The sequence below is a fragment of the Octodon degus genome, unplaced genomic scaffold (assembly GCF_000260255.1).
Source record: "Octodon degus isolate 3935 unplaced genomic scaffold, OctDeg1.0 scaffold00025, whole genome shotgun sequence".
NCBI lineage: Eukaryota > Metazoa > Chordata > Mammalia > Rodentia > Octodontidae > Octodon > Octodon degus.
Genome location: NW_004524601.1, coordinates 4482662 through 4504283, shown reverse-complemented (window position 1 = coordinate 4504283; position 21622 = coordinate 4482662). Strand labels below are relative to the sequence as shown.

The 21622-nt window shown below is 44.1% G+C and overlaps 1 protein-coding gene across 1 annotated transcript in view; it reads right to left on the bottom strand.

Annotated features, from left to right (window-relative positions):
- Positions 1-21622, bottom strand: part of Stk17b (serine/threonine kinase 17b) — a 26744-nt gene that overhangs the window by 4635 nt on the left and 487 nt on the right. Inside the window, exons 2-5 of the mRNA XM_004628612.2 lie at positions 13102-13267; positions 7287-7499; positions 2453-2597; positions 995-1121 (exon numbers count right to left, since the gene is read on the bottom strand). Coding sequence (XP_004628669.1) covers positions 995-1121; positions 2453-2597; positions 7287-7499; positions 13102-13223 — 607 coding nt within the window. The 5' untranslated portion in view covers positions 13224-13267. The remainder of the gene's footprint in view (positions 1-994; positions 1122-2452; positions 2598-7286; positions 7500-13101; positions 13268-21622) is intronic.

Genomic DNA, 21622 nt, shown 5'->3' with positions numbered 1-21622 from the left:
ACTGAGCTAGAGCCAGGCCCCCCAACAAATTTCTTTTCTAATGTCCACCTATTTGGTAATTGCTGGTAAGCTTCCTACAACCATTTCACATTCTCTTGTGAGTGTGCCTTCAAAAATCACAACCATTCACTCCACAACACTGTGGTCCATTTGAACACTGAAAGTTAGTCGTTTGCATTGTTTTTCTCTCCTGGAAACAACTGCCTGGCTAAGTGGTCAGTGTTGGGTTTAGCTGCGTATCTTTATTGTCTGTCTAGGGACAGCCACATAAGCAATGACGAAAAGGTGAATATATTTCTCCTACAGGTCAAAATACTCCATGCGCTGCTTCACACAGCTTAATCTTTCATATGCATGACCTAATTTTTGGTTGAGCACAGTATTCTGGATCATCTAACCCCTGGTTTCTTTTTGGTACCTTTTTTCTCAAATCCCTCCTTTCAGTGCTCTATAGAAAACGTCACATTTACAGGCAGTAGCAACAGCGAACTCTCCTGCCAACAATTCTAGCAAAACCAAAGATACCTGTGCTGCACACAGGCTTGGAGCTGGGACCACAGAGGAAAAGGTGAGGTCCACCCAGCAACCAGGCTTTCGAGGCTGTCAAAGGCACCTGATGACCTGCTTTATTTTTTCTGTATTTCTTCTGTTCCTAACTGCCTGGCTACTTTTCTCCTTATATCTGTACGAAGTCCTACTACACAACGCTTAGCCTGCCATGCATGTTACTTAACCCCTCTGAGCTGGGAACATGTTAGTGTCCCTGCATTCACTACGATTCGTGGCACAACCAAGGTTGAGTGTGTCAAAGTACTTCAACTAGATGAACCCTGAAATTACACACCGGGAAAACATAGCGGCAGAGTTTGTGTTGTCCTTGCCTGATTTCTGAGCGAGGCAGAACCCAGGCCTCACAGGTGCTCAGCAAGCGCTACTGCACCGCACCACACTTCATAAACTCCAAATGGTGTAGAAAATAAAGGCAGATCCTTACCTAAGTATTCTGGTGTCCCCATAATCTCCCGAAGCTCACATGTATTCCCAATTTTTCGAGACATTCCAAAATCTACAATTTTTATGTCCCCAAGAGGATATACACTGCTTAATAGTATATTCTGTGGCTAAAAAAAAAGAAAAAGAACAAAAAATTATAAGTGCTTTAACATTCAATTAGAGAATGTCGGTCTCCGGTTGGAGATAAGTGGCCACGCCACCCACTGCCTCCTGAAAGGATGGGCACGTGGCCGGAGGCCTAGGACCCAGCTCCCTGCAGCTACCCAAGCCCATGCACACACACGAGTGCTGCTCCCAACGTCCACGCAACGGATCCTGACATCTCCTACTTGGGGCAATCTCCTCCTTGTGTATTACTGAAAGGATACAGGGCAAGGGCAAAGAGCTCTGCTGTGTGAAGGCCGGGCTGTAAGGTGCACGAAGTCAGCTTTATAGAGGTTTATGTGGCATCCCTACTTCAAAAGTGCCACGAAATGCTGTACAGCGTATGTGGTTTCTGACAAGCAGGAGCCCACCCACAGCGCGATCACGTGGCGCCCGCTGGGTTGCTTCTTTCCCAGTATGTCACGCCACCGTGGGAAATGGGATGGCTGCTGGGCAGGAAAAGCTCACCGCAGGCCCCCGCCCCAGAGAGCCAAAGATAAGAAAAGAGCCCGGCTGGAGTTTCCCCTTTGAAAAAGGAGTAAGAAAGGAGGGCAAGACAAGTGCAGCTTGCAACACGCGCGTTTTAGAGCTCCTACAGGACACTTGCCTGGTGTCCATTCTAGAGCTGAAAGCTGATTTGGAAATAAGCGCAGGCCCTCGGCAGAGATCTGGGATGTGGGGACGATGAACAGGGTAGTGGGAGACAGAGGGTCACATAGGGAGACGACAGAGCAGAGTCCAGGGCTCCTCGCTAGAGACACATGGACAGGCGCTAAGGTCACAGGGCAACTGCGGAGGAGGGCAGGGAAATGCCAACATGCAGGCCGAAGTGTCCGAGCTCGGCAGGGAGCCGGAATGATCTGGAAGGGGCCAGAGACTGAGAGCCGCGAGAGCAAGATGGCTGAGTGTCGTGGGAGGGAGGAAGGGAGCTAGCGGACACACATCTGCGGAGGCAGAGATGAAAACCCGGGGGACCTGAAGCGGTCACTCGGACGAAGGCAGGTACAACCTGTGGCTCTCTGACAGGCATGGAGTGAGGTGACCAGGGAAGGAAGACACACAGAACGGGGCCTTTGAAGCGGTCCCCACTGGTCTGAGCTGTGTAGACATAGTCACTGCAGTCAGCCAGTAGAAAACCAAATCCCTGAAGCACAGTGAGCAGGCAAAGAGGGCACCCAGCATCGCCTAGAATCCGGATATGGCCACCTCCTCTCAGCACTAGCTTAGAAACACGCACGTCAAGGGCAGAGAAGGGCACACCCGCTGCGCCACTTCACGTCACTCTTCACCTTACCTTCAAGTCAAGGTGCACAATGTTATTCTGATGTAGATAATAAACTCCTTCAAGTATTTGCTTAATGAGTCTGCTAATGTCATTTTCAGAGACCATTTCAGCCAGCTCAGGCAAACACAGGTTGAAAATTTCCCCGCCTGCAGCACTGAAATAAAATCCAAGGAATAGAAACTTAAAATCATTAAACTACAAACAACTGTTGGATACTGTATACCTGTTAAGGCAAAGACACACAGCCGCCTAAGTGTCCGTGTGCACAGGGACACACCAACACACTTAAGAGCAGCAGAGCGCACGGAGCTCTTCAAATAATAAAATAAGTAAGAAGACAAACCAGGTAGTAATACTTGAAAATTTAACAAACCTGAGCCACCTGATAATCTACTAACGTTACAATCTGCCTTAACTGTAGAATAAAAATAAAAGCAGTAGCTAATGCTTTGCGCTCTGCTCTGCATACACACAAATCTGCGTGCAGCTTGTGACTGTCACCTACTCTGAGCCTCGTGACAAGCAGAGGATGCACGCTGTTATTCCCATTTCACAGATAAAACAAGGTTAAAGACATTAAGCAGCATGTAAAGAGTCACACGGTAAACACGGGCACAACAGGAATCTGCGGTATGGCTAAGAACCTACGCTGTTAGCCGGTGCTCTGCACTGCAGACTCCTGTAGAAGACTTGGGACCAGAAAGCAACAGTGTGTCTAAAGACTTGAAATCTGAAGAATGCCCAAAAGGCATAGTGATGAATCCCCAGGCTTGGAATCAAATAATCTGAACGGAAACGCTAACTGCTATTTACCAGCACTATCACTTAGGGCCTGTCACTTCCAGTCCTGGTGTTTCCCCATCTGCAAAATGAATCTCACTATATTCAAGAGATTTTTGAGGGTTAAGTATAAATAACATAAAAATGGTAATAAGAATATCATGCACAAGAAAACAATCCAGGTGGTTATGCATCAGTTTATGCTCAGGAATGTCCAAGTAGAACATATTTCATGTTGCTAGGCAGCAAGTCACTCCAGAAGATGCCGTTCCTTTCACCTCTTTGCTCCCTGGTTCTTGGCCGAGAGCACCAAGCTTGGCATCGGGCGCATGCGAGGCACAGTGCATGCCTGCTGACTGACAGTGAATGAAAGGCGGCAGTCATTCTGCAGGGGGGCTGACACTGGGCCTGAGAAGCCCCCGGGAGCGCCAAGGAGAAGAAATGAGTCATATGCACATCATGGGAGCCCCGAGGGACATGATGATGGCCCCAGAGGCGTCCTGAGTCCAAGGCACCCGCACCTGTAACTTGCCACTGAGTCACCAGCACAGGTGCCACAGAAGCCACAGCCTTCACTCGTTACGCGCTGCCTGTGGCTGCAGAAGCATGGTGGCACAGCTCCTAGGGAGCAGCAGGAGGCTCCAGGCAAGGCTTCAGCGCACCCTGCCATCATGACCCTGGCTACTTCTGAGGAAAATGACCTACGTCTCTGCCCCAAGGAACCAAAAACATGCGAGCTGGAGTGGAGCGTGCCGCACTTGGGTCACAGTGGTGAGCTCCAGAGCACGGTACAGGGAGACACTTATGTTCATTCTGTTTCCCCCTAAAATAATTTCATCTCCATGAACAGTGTGTACTAAACTCCTCCTGGTGGGCCTGCAGCCCTCTCAAGGTCCCTGAAGGGAGAATGACAATAGCAACCCCTTCACTCTTCCCTCTCTGGTTACACGGTCTGATTTTAATTAAGCAAACTGCCTCAAAACAGCCAGTGGTCCAAGTATATTTCTCCAAAAGCATTCAAGATGTATTTCAAATAATATTGCGTGATCTGACATTACTAATACAGCGATCAGCAAATAAGGACGTGAGGAGCTAAGCTCCAGGACCTCTGAAAACAAGCTCTTTGCTGGACATTCTGCACGACACAGGCCCGGGACAAGCTGAGGAAGCACAGCAGGGCCACGGATGATGGTGTGGTTGTCACCAACGGCACGCACACAGGGACAAGGCAGATGCCTGTGCGTCCTCTGGTGACACGCGAGTCAGCGCTCCACCTGCACACGTCAGATTTAGTCGGATACTGTACAGCAAGCGTTGAGCACCAGAGCTGCTTTGAGGCCGCGGCGGCCCCTGCAGGCGTGCAGCACGTCTGATGTGGGCCAAGGGTTCAGACCCTCCAGTTACTAACATAACAGAGCAACAGGCACTGACTTCCTCCCACCAGCATCTAGCCCTTCTGGATCTGGGGGCTTCTTGTTGAACCCTGATTTTGAAGGTAATTTAAAAAATCTTTGCTCAATTAAAATTCAGTTTTAGAAATATATATATATATGCCCATAATGCATTCTTAAGTGAAAGAGTTACAAGAGAATATAGCTGGTAGTTCGCAGTTTTGCTTCTGAAGCTACACATGTACAGATCAAGAAATAAGAAGGATTGTAAAGTACAAGAATGTGTCAAGAAGTAATCACAGTTTGCATATCTACATCTTTTATTTCTAAGATCTTTTGAATCTAATGAATAGGTATTATTTTTATAAACAGGAAAAGTGTGCTAAGGCTTTTCTGCTTGCTTTAAGAACAGCACTGTGACCATCAGCCGCCGGCCCTCTGGACCTCCCCTCAGGACAGGACACTGACTCTGCGCTGCAGGACTCCACAATGCCCAGAGAGGGACACGGGCAGAGAATCGACAGTGAGGAAAAGTTCAGAGGCAGAAGGCAACAGGCAACACAAGCGGCAGATTGCAGAAGTTCACAGGAATTAGGAATAGAAACAGGAAGAAGGAGTAGTGGACGAGCAGACCCTGCTGTAACAAGGTACCTGCACAGGGACATACAAGCACACGCATGCACACACACACTGGTTAATAGTTCTAAGAGTGACAGATTACACCATTTTATTTTTACCATAAAAATTAGCCACTTTATCAAAAAAAACCCTCTCTCGTCTAATTTTTACCATCAACTAAAACTATCTGATGTGATCAGACCACCTCAGAAGCGACAGGTACAGGAATGGTGCCAAAATCTCAGCAGTAAACTTCGGTGAGACTTTGTCACTCTGGTAATGAACATACTAATCCACTCAAACACATGCTGGGTGCGTCCCCTTTCACGGAGATACGTACACAGCAGCAAGAGTTGTAGTTTACAGGTGCTGTACCCGAGTCAATTTTCACAAGCGTCTGAACAAGGTCTAGCCATAAAACGTGTCAAAACAGTTTAATATATTTTGTTGCTGCTGTTTAGGTGAAGCCCTAAGCAGAGTTTATGGAAGCAGCCAACGTCCCGACGCACACTCATCCTCCAAGCTTAGCATTCCATTACTCATTTTGAAAAACGCTGGCTACTTTTCATATAGTTCAAACATGCAGATGTCATGCAAGTGGGTAACTGACAGATGCTATAATATGTCTGAATGTGAATCTTGGTGCTCTGGGAAATGTACACAGTATTTATAGTTAAGGAAATACTTGTTAGTTTACAACTTAGAAAATCAGCATTTTCATTTTCAAGTTGATTCCAGGCAAAAATCTATTTTCTGACACAAAAATTGATTAAAAATTATACATATACATGCACAGATTCTGCATTCTTAAAATGAATACTAAAATAAAGGTAATACACTTTTAAATTCAAAAAGGCTATGATGCAAGATAGCTATAAAAGTAGTCACTATGGTTCTGAGCGTATTTGGTGCAGGGTCTCCCCACACAGCTTGGATTCATAGTGATGCTCCTGTCTCAGCCTCCCCAGCACTGGCTGGCTCGTTGCGCCCGGGGGTGGGGCAGGCATGGCATGTGGCACCAGGGATTGAACCTCAGTCCCTGTGCTTGCCTAAACAGGTGCTTAGTGCCCTGAGGTATCTCACCAGCCTGTTACTATGGTTAATACATTTTTTCCCAAAAATAACTTACCTTGTTTAATATAAAATAGATTTAGTTTATTACAAACTGTCAGAACCCAAAAGGTACTAAACATAAACTTAGCTGATGCTTCCAGTTGTTGCAGATGTTCACACATACTTTCTGCATCCTTGCAGCAATACTAGGCACTACTGAAAAGCAGCAGGTCAACCTGCTGGGCAGCAACCCTGGTTATCACAACCATCCTCAACTTGTACCACTCCAGCACTGGCAACTCTCTGGGGGCTTCGACTTTTCCTTAGCAAGATGCACACTTTATTTCTTACTGTTACAATTTCTAACACAGTGCTAAGCACACTGCATATACTGTGTTTCCTCGTTAAGCAGTGCACCAGGCGCTCACTTTTCTGTTCTCCTGGGATCTTTTCCTTGGAGGTATTTTCCAAATAAATGGACAAAACACACAAGTGACTTCAATTCTATTTGCCCGTTAGCACAGGGGTTGGGGGTTCGATCCCCAGGCTGCTGTGCTGGCCCTGTGCCTGAGGCGCGCTGAGATGGCAATTGACACTGGGCATGGTGGTGCATGCCTGTAATCCCAGCACTTGGGAGGCTGTAAACAGGAGGATCACTGAGTCTGATCTAGTAGTGAGACCCTGAACACCCTGTAGACCCTTCCCTAAAATACAGGAAAAAAAAAATTGCCCATTAGATTGTTTTTCAGGAAAAAATTCCAAATTCTGTGCCATTACCAAGATAAAATTACAATTATTTCACCCTAGTCCCCAAATGTTGAGTGGTAACTTCTTTTCATTTTTGTGTGTGAAATATTTAAATATACTGTCTCTTTAATATTGTATCAACAGACATAAGTTTTTACCATATTTTTATCATTTTTATATTTGCCATATTCAAAGCACTACATCCTATCAATTAAAATGGGTAACTTAAATTTATTAAAATGTATTATACTTACTATTCTAGTATCAAAATGATCTCACTGGCATTTTCATAGACCTCATGGAGATTAATCACGTGGGGACAAGACGTGGCCAGCTCAAGCACAGCAATCTCATGCAGAATTTCTGCTCGACAATCTTGTCCTCGTCTTCTCTTTTTGAGAAATTTTGCGGCATATTCTTGGCCAGTAGATTTTGATATACATTGTCTGACCACAGCAAATTTTCCTCTGTGGGGCAGTGGGGAGGAAAGGACAAGCAATTTAGCTCTTCCACAAAGAACAACCAACAGATATGGTTACAAGTGAAATATAAAGCCCAATCTTTCAAATAGTCATGGTATGAAGAATGTGTCTTTATTCTCTAAACTGAAGCAAATATCATACGTGCTTCTATAACATGCACAATATTATGTAGAAATGCAAATGACAGGGCCAGCAAGACAGCTCAGCAGTCTAAAGAGCCTGCTTAGGCAAACATAGGCGAGCGCAGGAAAGGACCATGGTTTGATTCCCGGCAGCACATGCTGTGCCAGCCTCGCCTCCAGGGTGGGCTGAGCCAACCCGCCAGCCAGCCACACACACACACACACACACACACACACACACACACACACAAAGTAAAGGACAAAGTGGAATAGCAGGGTAAGACACAATTATAGTTATTCTTTGCTACTAATATGACACGTCATCATTGCAAGCATATCACCTCATTTGCATGCCTACGCCAAGCCATACACTTGACATAAATTATTGCGTTGAAGTATCGCAACAATTCTATTCAGCAAATGCTATTCTGTTTCGTGGACCACAGAGAAGATATGGAACTCGGTCAAGCTAATTTAAACAGCTCCATTTCCAAAGACTGACCCTCATCGGGGCATCACGCTGACTTGTTAATCAGAATACTTTTTCTTAAAAAAAAAAAAAGTCAAATGAAAAATGGGTACATGACTTGTTTAGTTTTATTAGTGCAACAATTTTGCCTTGAAACATGAATTTTAACATGCTTAAGAACTTTGCATCATAATTTGTGAGTTGTTTTATCAGAACATCTCTTAATCATGCTCAACACTCTATGAGGCCACTACCAGACGCAAGATCAGTCTAAGACCTCTGACAATCATTGCTATTTATTTCTCAATAAAATTATGAAAAAAAGATTAAAATAAAAAACAAAAGCAAGAATAAATAGCATAAACAAACAATAACATACAACAATAAGTATGGTACATTATTTTCAAAACAAAAATAGCAAATTAACAATGTTTGGGAATTGTACTGAATCTTTGAGTGGTATTTACTCAGCCGCCAGTGTCTAAACCTGTTATTATGGTAACTAGACACTAGAAACTCTTGTGTCTTATCTTTGTGGATTTTTAATGTGTAAAGGAACTATCATTTTACTATTGATTTTAAATAAAATATAGGAAAGGTATCAAAAAAAAAAAAACCAACAACTAAGAAAGTTAATGAAATGGACTGTTAGGAACAATACACTGTTAAGGCCATGTTCATCATTTCAGGAATAAGTATGTTGTCAGCTCTTCCTAACACTAGTGCTTAGCTCCTTGACCACAATTTAAAAAAACATAAAAATTAGTTTTCATTGGTATGTGTGTTTGTTATATGTCTACAGCCAACAAATATTTAGCTTTATAAAGAGCCAAAGCTATTCTGAGTTATGGACTACCAGCTAATGCGTGCTTTTAGCTTGCCTGCCCAGGCAAATGCGCATGCACCCCAATAGGGAGTTCACACTCGTTTCCAGATTTTGAAACCTCTGTTTTTCAGATGTTGAAGCCCCATCTAGTAGCCTCCCAAGCCTGAAGCATGGAGGATCCAAAATTGAGAACCTCTACCTTAAGGCTCAAGCTGCTTTCTAGTTTAGGATACTAACTATCAGGCATAAATCTTAACTTATGTTCCACAACTTCTCTCGCCCAATTCCCTCTTCTAGAACAATGGATCAGCTCTTATCAAGGAAAATCATCTTTAACACAATTGATATTTAGGGGGTGGAGGAACAGATGCTTGATTGTTTTCACTTGCTATCCCAAGGACCAGAGTGACAAACATTCCCATTTTTCCCCAAATCATCCAAAATTGAGGGCAGTGAAAACCACTGCAAAACTAAGTGAAAAGGTTTAGCTAGTAAGTAATGCACAATAAGAGTAATTGAGCTACAATCTGACTCCTACATTTATTAAAATATACCTCAAGTAAATGAACATGCATGTACAAACTTGATTCTTTGAAAGCAGTGCTCAGATTTGAGAATGTTTAACTACAACGTACTTCTCACTCTATAAACAAGGAACACAAATAGATACATTGCAATAACCATACACAAAAACTAAGTCAATCCCTTAACTTTTTATTCAAAGTCACTGGTGCTTTACAAATTTTGCACTGAGGAAACTGAGTCAGATTAAGACTCCCATAAGGCATGAAATGTTGCATAGGGAATTTTGTCAAGAACTAAACTGGACTGTGAACGTCTACATTTCAATTGTAGTCAGCATAACACAATCCATCCCTTTAAAGTGGTGCCCCTCGTTGCTCTCCGAGGTTTTCTCTACAAGGTTTAATGCACTGCGCCAATTCTTAGATTCAGAAGCAAAGACTTGTCCAAAACAGAAAGGAAACTTCAGGTTTTATGAAGAAGTTAGCTATGTAAATTTCAGGAAACAGAAACTAGTTGGCCAAGAAAATTATACTTCAAAAAACAAATAGTTTCCCAGTCCCAGTTGTGGCAATTTAGTTCTGCTATAACCTCATGGCTCTATTTACAAGCTAGGATTCCCTCGGAACGAAGAGCGCACTTCAGCAGAGTGTCTGCTCTCCATTTCGGGTGTCCCGCCAGCGAGCACTGACTGAGTCAGGACAAAGGCCCAAGGACAGGGACAGTGGTCATCTGCTCTGTGGCCACCAAGCGGAAGCTCCACGGGGAGAGGCCTGTGTGACTTCATACAGAAATCTGCTCTCAGCCACCGCACACAGAACAGGAACTGGGGCACCGATGCTGTCGCAAACCGCCGGCGTTGGGCCCGCTGGTAACAGCACTGACTTGGCTAGTCTGTGTCCTATACGGGATATTTCTATTTTTAAAATTTGTGATTCCAATAAAATTTTATATGTGTGTGCATACTCAGCAAGATAAATATTCTTACCATGATTATCAGATGTCTTAGGAAAAAGTCAGGCATTTATTTTCAATTCTAAAATACTACTCAAGTATCAGCAGTATTCTTCAATATGCAAGGTTCCCACACCAAACTGAACCAACATTCGAGACCCCCAGGGATGGCAGGCCGGAGGCACCCGAAAGAGGAGGCCCTGCAGGTCCCCCCAGTGCATGTCCGGCAGTCGGTCACCCGCCTCCTTCACTGCAGCACACGCAGTAGCCATCCGGGCTGGGAGGGCGGCTACGGAGGAAGCTGACGTTCACTTCTGAATCTGCCTGGGCCTTCTGACCACAAGTCCTGTGAAACCTCGCCTCCCCTGGGGGAGGGCGGAAAATCTACCCAATGTGGTAAAAAAAAAAAACAGGAACCAGGCAAACGGCTTGAGCCTGGTAAAAAGAAAAAAAAGTGCACTTAACTTTTATGTATTCTCCTTCAGACTGATAACAAAAAATACATTCCTAAACACTGACATCTTAAAATCAAGTTTTAAGGAATCAGTTGACATAGCAAGATAACTTTGCAGTTCACCACATGCTAGCACGTTATGTTTACGTGCTACAAAATATGCAACCCTCAGGAAAAACAAGATTATGATCCCAATTTCCACTGTACAAAAATATAGCATTTTTAAGATTAGCTACAATATTGGAAATACTTTAAGCAAGCTTTTGTTAGATGAAAAGGAATGATTTTTTTTTTTAATCTATTAAGGCTAATTAAATCTGCATTTAGTACCTGACCCGCTACCCCATAACTCAGACACTATGTGGGTTTCCTTCCCAGAGATACAAGATGGGACACTGGCAATGTGAATTTGTCTTAATCCGGTTCTACCATAAGTTTTTGCCTTGAAGTGTTAAAAAAAAAAAAAAAAAAAAAAAAAAAAGCATGCTCATTCAAGTTTATTATTGGCATTTATGATATGACGGCACCTCATTTATAAAAATGTTATATTAGTGACATCATTCTCATCCTAAATTCTATTTTTGTAAAAAAAAAAAAAAAAACTATAAAGTATATAAAATATCTTATTAAAATAAAAACTTTAAAGTATAAAGTATATACTTTGTACCTGCTACAGTTTCTCTTATTTTGCATAGTTAACATAATAAATTTAGTATACTTATCCATCAAAGTAGTAACTTGGAAAAATGGAGTAAATGTTTTGTGTCTTATGCACTGTTGAAAGCTTTGCTTACCTAATTCCCTAAGCAGTGCAAATGCCGTACAGTTTTTTAATAAAAGTAAATAGGGACCTTTAGAGCACCTTCTCGCAGAGCAAAATGGAAACCACACAACTAAGCCCATCACAACTTTATATCAACAACAAAGACAACGCAACTGATTTCTAGCTCAGTCCCTCTCTTCTAATCTGTTATGAGATGCTGCACAACACAGATGTGATGTTACTGGAGGGAAAAGCCAGAAGAAGGGGAAGGGAGGGAGAGGGGAAGGGAAGGCGAGGCAGGCAGGAGGGCAGAAAGCATGGAGAGAGGAGGCTGAGTCCTAAGGCTTCTTGGGCATCCTTGACGAAATACCCTAAGATAGTAACAGTGGGGTGGCCCAGCAGGCCTCCCACTCAGAGCAGCAGCGAGCACACGAAGGCCCCAGCAGGAGGCCACGGCATCGCGGAAGGCTGTCTGGAAATCAGATCTCCTGATAAGCATGGACGGAAACTGTCAGTGCTTAGCTATTTCAGGTATTTGAAGAGTCACTGCATGTATGCACATTACGTGCATCTACGAAAGGAGCACCGCATCTACTGGCAGGTACTAGCCGAGTGGAAAGGAGGGTACTCTGTGCTAACAAGGTGCTACAAAACAGAGCAGACAACTTCTGAGGTAGAGAGCTCCCCCTCAGTGAGGCATTCACATTGACCCCAAGCAACAGCCTACTGGGGAAGCTTGCTGCTCTGCGTAGAAGCCGCATCAGGAGCCAAGTCCTTCCAACGCGAAAGTTCTAGGAGAACTAAAATCAAGCTAAAGACACAGACTGGCCACCTTTTCCAACCATTAGTTGCCTTTAAGATAAAGCGTCTCAGTTAAGCTGAAGAACTGCTCAAGACTGTGCTCCACAGAGCCCACTTTCTCTGTACTACAGCTATAAATTACACTGCCAGACATGAGTTACTGGCTTTTGTTTAATTTAGGAAAGAAATGAGAGTGGATCTCCTGTTTTTTAAAGCCATGTACAACATCTTAGGGATTAAAAAATGTTAAACACAAACTTACATGAAACTGTTTTAAGCACTTTACAAGTATTAAGAAACTGGACCTTCAGAACAGATAAATTTACCTCTATTCCTTCTTAAGATGTGCTAACTATGGCACTAAAAGTCCAGTCATCAATTGAGGTCACGCACCTAGTTGGTGACAGAGCCCAGATTTGGGCTCAGCATGCACCATGCTAAGTGGCCTGTCCCAGCACAGCTGCAGAGAACGGAGACCTTGCAGGCCCCCAGCATGGGGCGGGGGGCAAATAAACTCCCCAAGGCGTCTGCAGTCAACCCCTCAGCTTGCCTTAGGGACAGATGGGTGACTACATTCTCATCATGGTAGTGGCCCCAGGTGGACTTCTGAGCAGAACCACAGGAACAGAAGCCACAAAGTGACCTTAAGCAGAGCACACCGCCACAGCTCTCTTACCTCCCAAGCTCTTTAGGTGTAAGTGTATAGAAATTATTGAAGTTTTCCATTTTGATTGGAGTCTGCGGAGCTGTTGTTAGCATGCCCGAAATACTTCGGCAATCAAATCTTCTCCGCGCCATAGCAGGTGACTCCACAATCAGCTTTTCTAGTCACTTGTTCTTACCTGCAGAGAAAGAAGGCAAGAGAGGATGCAACTTCAGCGCACTCAAGAGAAAAGAAGATGTGATCTGTGACAGGATGTGCACCGCATCACACACCTCCAAATATAGCAATGCGATGGGACCAAGACGAAGAGGAAGATTATTTAAAGAGCACGTTCTGCCCACAGAAGGCTAAGGCAGAAGGACACACACAAGCAGGTGTCAGCCCCACTGCCTCTCGGTAGAGCTGCCTACTTCATTCCAGAGCAAAGCTACCATCAAAACCCTCAACTTCTTAGAAAATGATATAAAATGATAATGCAAACAATCATTTATTCTTAGTTTAAATTCTCATAGTACCATTCACATAATTAGTAACTTAACATAACAATTGTTTTTCCTTGCAATTTCAGTCAAACACTTTTGGTGGTGACTTCAAACACTGGTATTACTGACATGTGAAAGTCCACTAGAATACAAACTTGCTTCGTGGAAGGCTGGATTTCTAAACTCAGTCCAACAGCTCTCCCAGACCTGCAGCTGTCCCCTGTGGCCTGCGAGGCCACTCCTCTTGTTGGATGAGTGGCTGGCCATAAACTAAGCCTTACCCTGAAGTTCTAATCTATGCTTGAAGCTTATTTTATCAAAATCTTTGGCTTATTTATATGCACCAAACCACTATTTGCTATGGGCTCAATCCATGGCAGCAGTGGACTGCGCATTCCAAGACACAGGCCTTGGGACTTCTTGCTGCGCCAGCCAGATGAAAGCTCAGCACTGTTCTCCTCGCACTCGCCTGCAGTAACCCTCACTGTGCTCCTTTTGGGCCACACCCCCATTATTTCCTGCTCGACATCTACTGCTCTGTGCCTTCACGCCTTTCCATGGACACTAGCTTCTACTTCAGCAAACACGCAGTGTTAGACGACTTCAGTGTTTTGAGCATTTTTTTTTCTTTTCTTGCATTTCTTCTCGAGGCAGTAAAATTGTTTTCTCTAAGTCCCTTGGTTCTGGGGGAAAAGCCAGACGTGACGAGTGTCAGGGCATGCCTCTAGGAGGCTACGGGAGTACAGAATGAGGAAAACAACATTTGGGTGGAAACAGCACACTCTGAATCCTGCTTATCCATCATACCAGCTATGCGACCTTACATTTTTAAGCTTCACTACTGTACTGGTCCGTTTTTCATCACTGTAATGAAATTCCTGGGGCAGGCTACTTTATAAAGGGAAAAGGCTTATTTTGGCTCACAGTTCTGGAGGTGTGAGGCCTGGCAGCACACCTGGCAATGGCTTTCTCAATGGCAAAGTCCTAAGATAGCACAGAGTATCAATGACAACATACAGGAACTGCACCGTGTGATTTCTGGCTTCTGTCCCATTTGGAAGGCCCCAGAACTCAACCCAGGCAGCTGCGGCCCAGTGAGCTTGTCTTGTCCAGCCATTTCCTGTTGTCTCTACCTAAAACATCATTGAGAGACTAGGTTCCCACCTCTTCAGACTTCACGAAGGGAATTACATTTCAAAATGAGTTTGCGAGGGCTCAATCCATGGTAGCAGTGGACTACGGGAGTACAGAAAGGAAAGCAATCTTGTGAACTGTCTTCCTCAGCTCTGCACGCTGAATCCCAACACCCAGGGCCTCAGACCGAGACTGCCTTGGTGACAGGCTCTCTGAGGGTAGTAAATGGCCCTCATAAGTGCAGTGTCCTCATAAGAAATTGGGGTATAAACACACACACTGGACTATGGGAACATCCTGGAAGAGGACTCCCGTGCAAGCTAGGGAGGGTTCTCACAAGGCCCCTCACCTCAGAATCGCAAGAAAACACATTTGTGCTTGTCCAAGTCACCCAGTCTATGGCAAGACAGCTGTTTAAAAAAATATACAACAACAACAAAACAAAACAAAACAAAACAAAATACAGAACACTTCAAATATACAGGGAGAGGCACAGATGCTGCAACCAGCACTCCTTTCCCATGGGGCTCCTGGGCCATCCGCCACTGAAATCCAATGGACATCACAGTCAGGGTCCCTTCTTCGCAGTCTCTGCTCCCACTGGCACAGAGGGGGTGGGTTCACCACTACCATGGCAACACCTGCCCATTCCAGTTTTTCAGCCTAGAGTTCTGGTGTGACAAGGAGACATGGACTTCCCCGCGGTTTACTTTGCATATCCTTGGGTGTCAATGAAGAAAGCCTGTATTCTGCTGTTTCTCCAGTACGCACGTGAGCATAACTGATCTTACAGGGCTCTGAACAGTGACAGTCAAAGTAGCAGGAACACATGTGGATCGGCACCAATTTGGCGTTGTGTGTCTGTCGCACTCACGAAAGAGGTTAACGTGCCACTCTGTGCTCTCCATGTAGCACCCTTCCACTGCTGCGTGGCCACACCATTTTCATATGCCACACTCCCACCTCAGGGAAGCCTACATGCTATTTTGAACTTTATTTTGAGTGACAGTCTCTGTCTTCTTATTTCTGATGACACTGGTCCCATTGGTCACCACTGTTCTCTAAAAGGCCCTCCTAGCTATCCATACCTGGGCTCAGTTTGGCTGCTTTCCAGATCATCTCTGAGCTCTCAGAGTGGCAGGCCTGGCTGGAAACACCCACAAATACGCGTGCTTGGGGGTGCATTTGCACTGTGCACACAGATTCCAAGGGAGGGCTGCGCTTCTGTCTTGGAAACAACTGGGATCCATTCTCGGTGCTGTATGTCCATGAGGAGTATCGCAAGCTCGTGGAGACAGAAGAGCAAAGAGTCCTGACTCTGGATTCCTGTCTCACGCAGCTTTTAGATTCTAGGATGCTCTCCTCATGCTCTAATATTTTGGCTTCAAAATAATCCATTCCTGACAACTAAGAGAACTAAGATGTACTTCATGCAAAATCATTTTCTGCTCCCAATCTTCATGGGTCAATTTGGGTTTTTGATAGTCAGCTTTATGTTCCAGTACGAAAGATTTATAGTAGTGAAAAAATACTTCAGAAAATGGTTGAGCTCGTGAAGCCCAAAGTTCAACAAAGCTTCTTATACAATATGCTAAATCTGGGGGCAAAATATAAAAGCAATCAGGAGAAAAGACTAGCAAACAGCAGCTCCATGCCCACGAGCGCTGTCTCGGAGCTGGGACGTCACAGGCAGTACTGTCACTTACCATCTCCTGTTCAAGTTACTACAGGAAAGTGTTACCTCAATAGTCAGCAAACATAAATGACTTTGAGTAAAAAAGATGGTTGTCCCTCTTTTCACATGAGACAATCCTTTGAAATTTAAAACATATTGATACTTACTTGAACAACTGAGCTGATAAATTCTTATGAAAGAAACAAGGCTGTGAAGATCTAAGCAGACAAATGCAGACACTTTCTGCCGGCAGCCGCACAACCTCTCCTCCATGCTGGGGCTTCCCTCTCCTGAGGTCCAGGAGCCACGGTTAGGCAGGCCAGCCAGGCCCAACCCTTCTCCCCACGCCATGCCGCTGATGGTGCTCTGCACCCACATCACAGGCCCGTCCCCCACATGTGCCACGCGAGAGTGTGGTGCGTATGAAGCAGGAATCAACGTCTTGCTTAAAACTGCTTGGAAAAGCACTTACGTCTTTATAATGATATCACTTATAAAAATTTGGACTCATCCTAGAGCCCCTCCAAAAAAGATTCAAAATGTGATATCCAAATATACTGATAAAAAATAAGTTTGGTAAAACCTATGATTTGGTTTATTAGTAGAAAAAACAATACATTTTCTAAAAAAAAAAAAAAATAAAGAATGGAAATGGATAATGATATTTTACATATAGCTCCATCCGTCAATCTCCTTCGCAGAGTCGCCTAGTCCCGGACATGGGCATGTGCTTGCTTTCACCCTTTTACTTTCCCCGTAGCTCTGCAGCCACTGCTGGCCGGTACAGTGGACGCCTGTGCCCCGGTGGCCGTATGACTACAGATGCAGCTGGAGGCAGTGCAGGACAGTTGGCAGCGTTCCAAGCAACTGTTACTCCAGAAGCCTTCTGGGGCTTGTGATAAATTTCATTCTGGGTCTGAGCATGCAGGAACACAAGCCATGTCTCAGAGGAACAGCAGCCGTGCTGGTAATCAGATCCTAAAGCTTACCTGATCATGGCTGATCAGCCTCCATCACTAACTGCTCCAACACCACGCAGGCCCGCTACCTAGTGCCCTTGAACCAGCCGTCATGGCCTAGATAATTTTTATTTCTGCATGGAGAGGAATCGTGAATGGAGTGGAGCACCGACATTACCTCTGCCCTTCCCCATACTCTCTGTAAATATCTGGGAGGCCTTCACAGAGATACGTGAAGTCTGTCTGTCTGTCTGTCTGTCTGTCTGTGTCTCTGTCTCTGTCTGTCTGTCTCTGTCTCTCTCTCTCTGTCTGTCTCCTTTATCTTTTCAATTCCCCACCCCAGACCTTATTTTTCTTGTCTTCTACCATAGCACATAGACCTATAACTGATCTAAATTAGCAGTGTACGTAACTGCATTTGAAACCCATTTCATAACATTTTATCAGACTGACTAATAAAAATATCTTCAGGGTTTAGTAAGTAAGTCTATGTGTTTGTGTACAATTACAGATACAATGAGTGCTAGAGGGTAAGAGAAGATATAATTAAGATTTCAATTACACAGCATTACTGAGCCTAATGGTATCTCACACTTAATTTCCATAACAACTGCTGTAATAATTACAATAAGAATTCTGACATAAATCAATGACAGTGAGAACAGAAGGAAATGTTAAGTTGGATGTGGGCTTTGCCTTATTTCAAATGAAGGAAACAAATATAAGACCAACAGCAAAGCAAATAATTCCTATAAACTCAAGCCAGCTCTATTAAAAATTATTCATCATGATATTCATTTCAAATCTATGAAATAAAAGCTTTACAAAAGTAGAATTTAGAATAATGACAATGAATTAAATAGCCTGTTTTGACCTCATATTAGCTCCTTAGGGCCTCCAAGCTAAAACTCTTACCATGATGCACAAAGGCCACGGAAGCTGGGACACCAGTTTCTCCCTCTCCCTGCCGCACTCTGAGCTCCTATCTGTCTACACATCCTTGTGACCCTTCTCTGCCTCAGACACCCTCCTGATGCCCCTGACATGGCTCTCTGAACACGCACTCTCCCTCAGGAAGCTTTGCCCCACACCTACAGTAGAGTTAAGCCTGCCTCCTTTACAGGAAGAGCCCCCTTGCAACCCCTTACGATCAAATATAGTAAAATATTAAGCTGCAATCACGTTGAGGATGTGCCGGGCAGCAAACTTTTATTTCTGTTCCTAAGCATCCAGCCTGGTGCCTGGCACATGGTAGGAACTCACCAAATGTTTGCTGAACAGAATTACATGGGTGAGGACATACTGCGAAGTGAGCGGTAGGTGTGTCGCATGGCTCAGTGCCTTAGAGGCTGGGCTCCATCCTGACACTACAGTACTAGAGCTCCCACACGCAGTTAGTCTGTGCGCCACTCAGAATTTGGCTAAACGTTGGAAATCACTATCAGAGAATTCCATTCAAAACAGGGTAGCTACACAGTCCAGAAACATCGATAGAATTGCTTTTATTATATACTACACTGCTAATAACTTACTTCATATTTTTGTGGTATTGGGGATTGAACTCAGGACCTTGCACTTGCCAGGCAGGCACTTATTCTACTGAGCTATCTCCACAGCCACAACTTACTTTATATTTATCAGACTTTCTAGAGGGAGTGACACCTGTTTTCATGTACATATTGGTTTAAAATATCAATCTTCTAAGAACAGCATCAATAAGGAAATTTAACCTGGTTTCCACTGCTTATTATTATTTTCTTTCTTTCTTTTTTTTTTTTTTTTTTTTTTGCGGAACCAGGGATTGAACTCAGACCCTTGTGCTTGCCAGGTAAGTGCTTATTCCACTGAGCCATCTCCCCGGCCCCTACTATTTTTAATTTAATTTTTATTTATGTATTTTGTACAGGGTCTCACTACGCAGCTTGAACTTGTAGTGATCCACCTGTTTTCAGCCTCCCCAGTACAGGGATGACAGGTATGTACCACCACGCCCAGACTTAAAGCCAAATGTAATTCCCACTGAAATTTCCACACCTGCCCTTAACTCCATGATAGAGACGAGGCTTTAAGTGATTTTTTTTTTTTTTTTTTTTTTTTAATGGTACTGGGGATCAAACTCGGGACCTTGTGCATGCCAGTCAGGCGCTTATACTACTGAGTTGGCTCCCAGGCCCTGCTTATTACTACTGAACATAAAAGACAATTCAGAAATCCACTCTCCCCACATCACAGTAGGAAGCCAGCCAGACCAACGCTCGTCCAGCCATCTAGCGTGCGTCATCCAGTCCTGCAATCCCAGGCAATGAGCTGAGGCCCGACTCCGCCAGGACAGCAAGGCTGGTGCTGTCTCTTCCCACCTTCAGACAGGAGTTAAACCCTCTAATTGTGCAGCAGGGCACAATGTTGAAAGACAGAAACATAGTGGGCCAACAAATGCACAGCGCCTGCCACTCATCAGGTGAAAATTAGGTTTCTAATGTACAATAAATTCCTATTTACTTAACAGCACCACTCAAGCACTGTTCATCCAGGAACTATTACAATGCAAAAGGAATCTGAGCCTTTCAGGATTAAAGAGGAAACTACCATCTCCTTGTTAAAATATTTCAATGCTTAAAGCATAATTATGCCCTCTTTTGGAGTACTGGGAAAGGGTACGAGATGACCCCAAAAATGCTGCATATAAATATTAAAAGAAATGGACTAGTGCAGTGAGGTTTAAATGAAATGCTTGGTGGGGGGAGACAAATAAAAAATATTTAACAAAGTATACCCTGAAAATTACAATATTTATTATAATATATTTATATAAAATACATGCTTATAACTTAATTCATAAGACTACCCTCCACGCCCCTGTCCCCAATTACACTGTGAATTGAACCTAGTTCAAAGAAACTTCCTTTGATAAAAGTCTATCACAGGACACACAGTACTTACTGGATTTTGTTATATAGAAAACAAAGACAATTGAATACATTTAAAGTTTTCCGAGTGACTGTTAGTATTTCCAACAGAACAAATACACACAAAATGCAAAATAACCCATTAAAACAAGAACCAACTTTGGGATAGGGCACGGCTCTGCGGCAGAGCACTGGCTTGTGTACTGAGCTCTCGGTTGCATCTCCAGGACCACAGGAGTTAGGGGCATGACTCTCAACTGCCAGCTTTTACATATAGGAAATATAATGTATATTAACATATAGAATAATATGCCATAAATATATTACTTTACTATATATATATATATATACCATAAATTTTAAGACAGTTTAAGAATTTAGTAAATAGATTATCTATTTGACTCCTGGCTTCCTCTAAGATGAAGACACAAATTTTGAGGTGTCACAAAACACCTGCCTCTCCTTCAAACATGTTATTCATGTGCTGACACAGGGATCGTGCAACAAATCTCTACTTTCCTGAAATCTGATTCTATCTTAACCACATAGTAATTCAGGACTCAATGGTCCCCACAGAAAATGCAATCATTCTATCCACACATGCAAACTGGTATCCAGTTACAAAAACTTTACTCTTCTAACATGTTGCTGTTAAGTGCATATATGCTATTCTGATTGCTGGTCTATATTTTGGAAAAGTGATCTAAAATGTATTGCATATTTCCATAATAAAGCAGCTAGAAAAAAAGGCAATGGTTAATGTATTGGACAATGTTTTTAAAATTGAGCATCTGCCCAGAGGGCACTGTTTCCAAGTGCTAGTTTAAACACAGACTGTCAAACAGAGGGACAGATACAATTTTATGGGTATGTGCTTAAAAAAGAAAAAGCAAATATTTAGAAACTGCTGAAAACTGCTGGCTAGGCCACCATCCTGCTGCACAACTTGAGCCTATCTTTTGATCTTTTCCTTCCACAAAACCGTGCTCCTGGGTTCAAAACGCTAGGCTGCAGCGACTGCCACCTCCCTGCCAGTTATTCCCAAGGCCCGCGCCCTCGCCTAAACCTCTCAGACCAGGGAGGTGGCAGGGCCACGCTGTCCTGAGCATCGGGACCCGGGGGTGCGCAGGACGGCTGCAGCAGCTGGAGAGGGACCCCTAGACCTCGCGCTGGGAGCCTCAGATCCCTGGCGCGCCAATGTCGCCACTGCAGTTTAAAATGAGCTCGTCTCTTCATTTACCTCTGCAGCTAGAAGTCCAAGTGCCTCTAGTCCCACCCCAAGGGCCGCGGACAGAAGCTGGCGGCCCGGGGCTCCTCCCGGCTGTCGCCGCCCCGGCACCGCGCAGGCTGAGGAGCCACGCGGACGCCGCCCTCGCC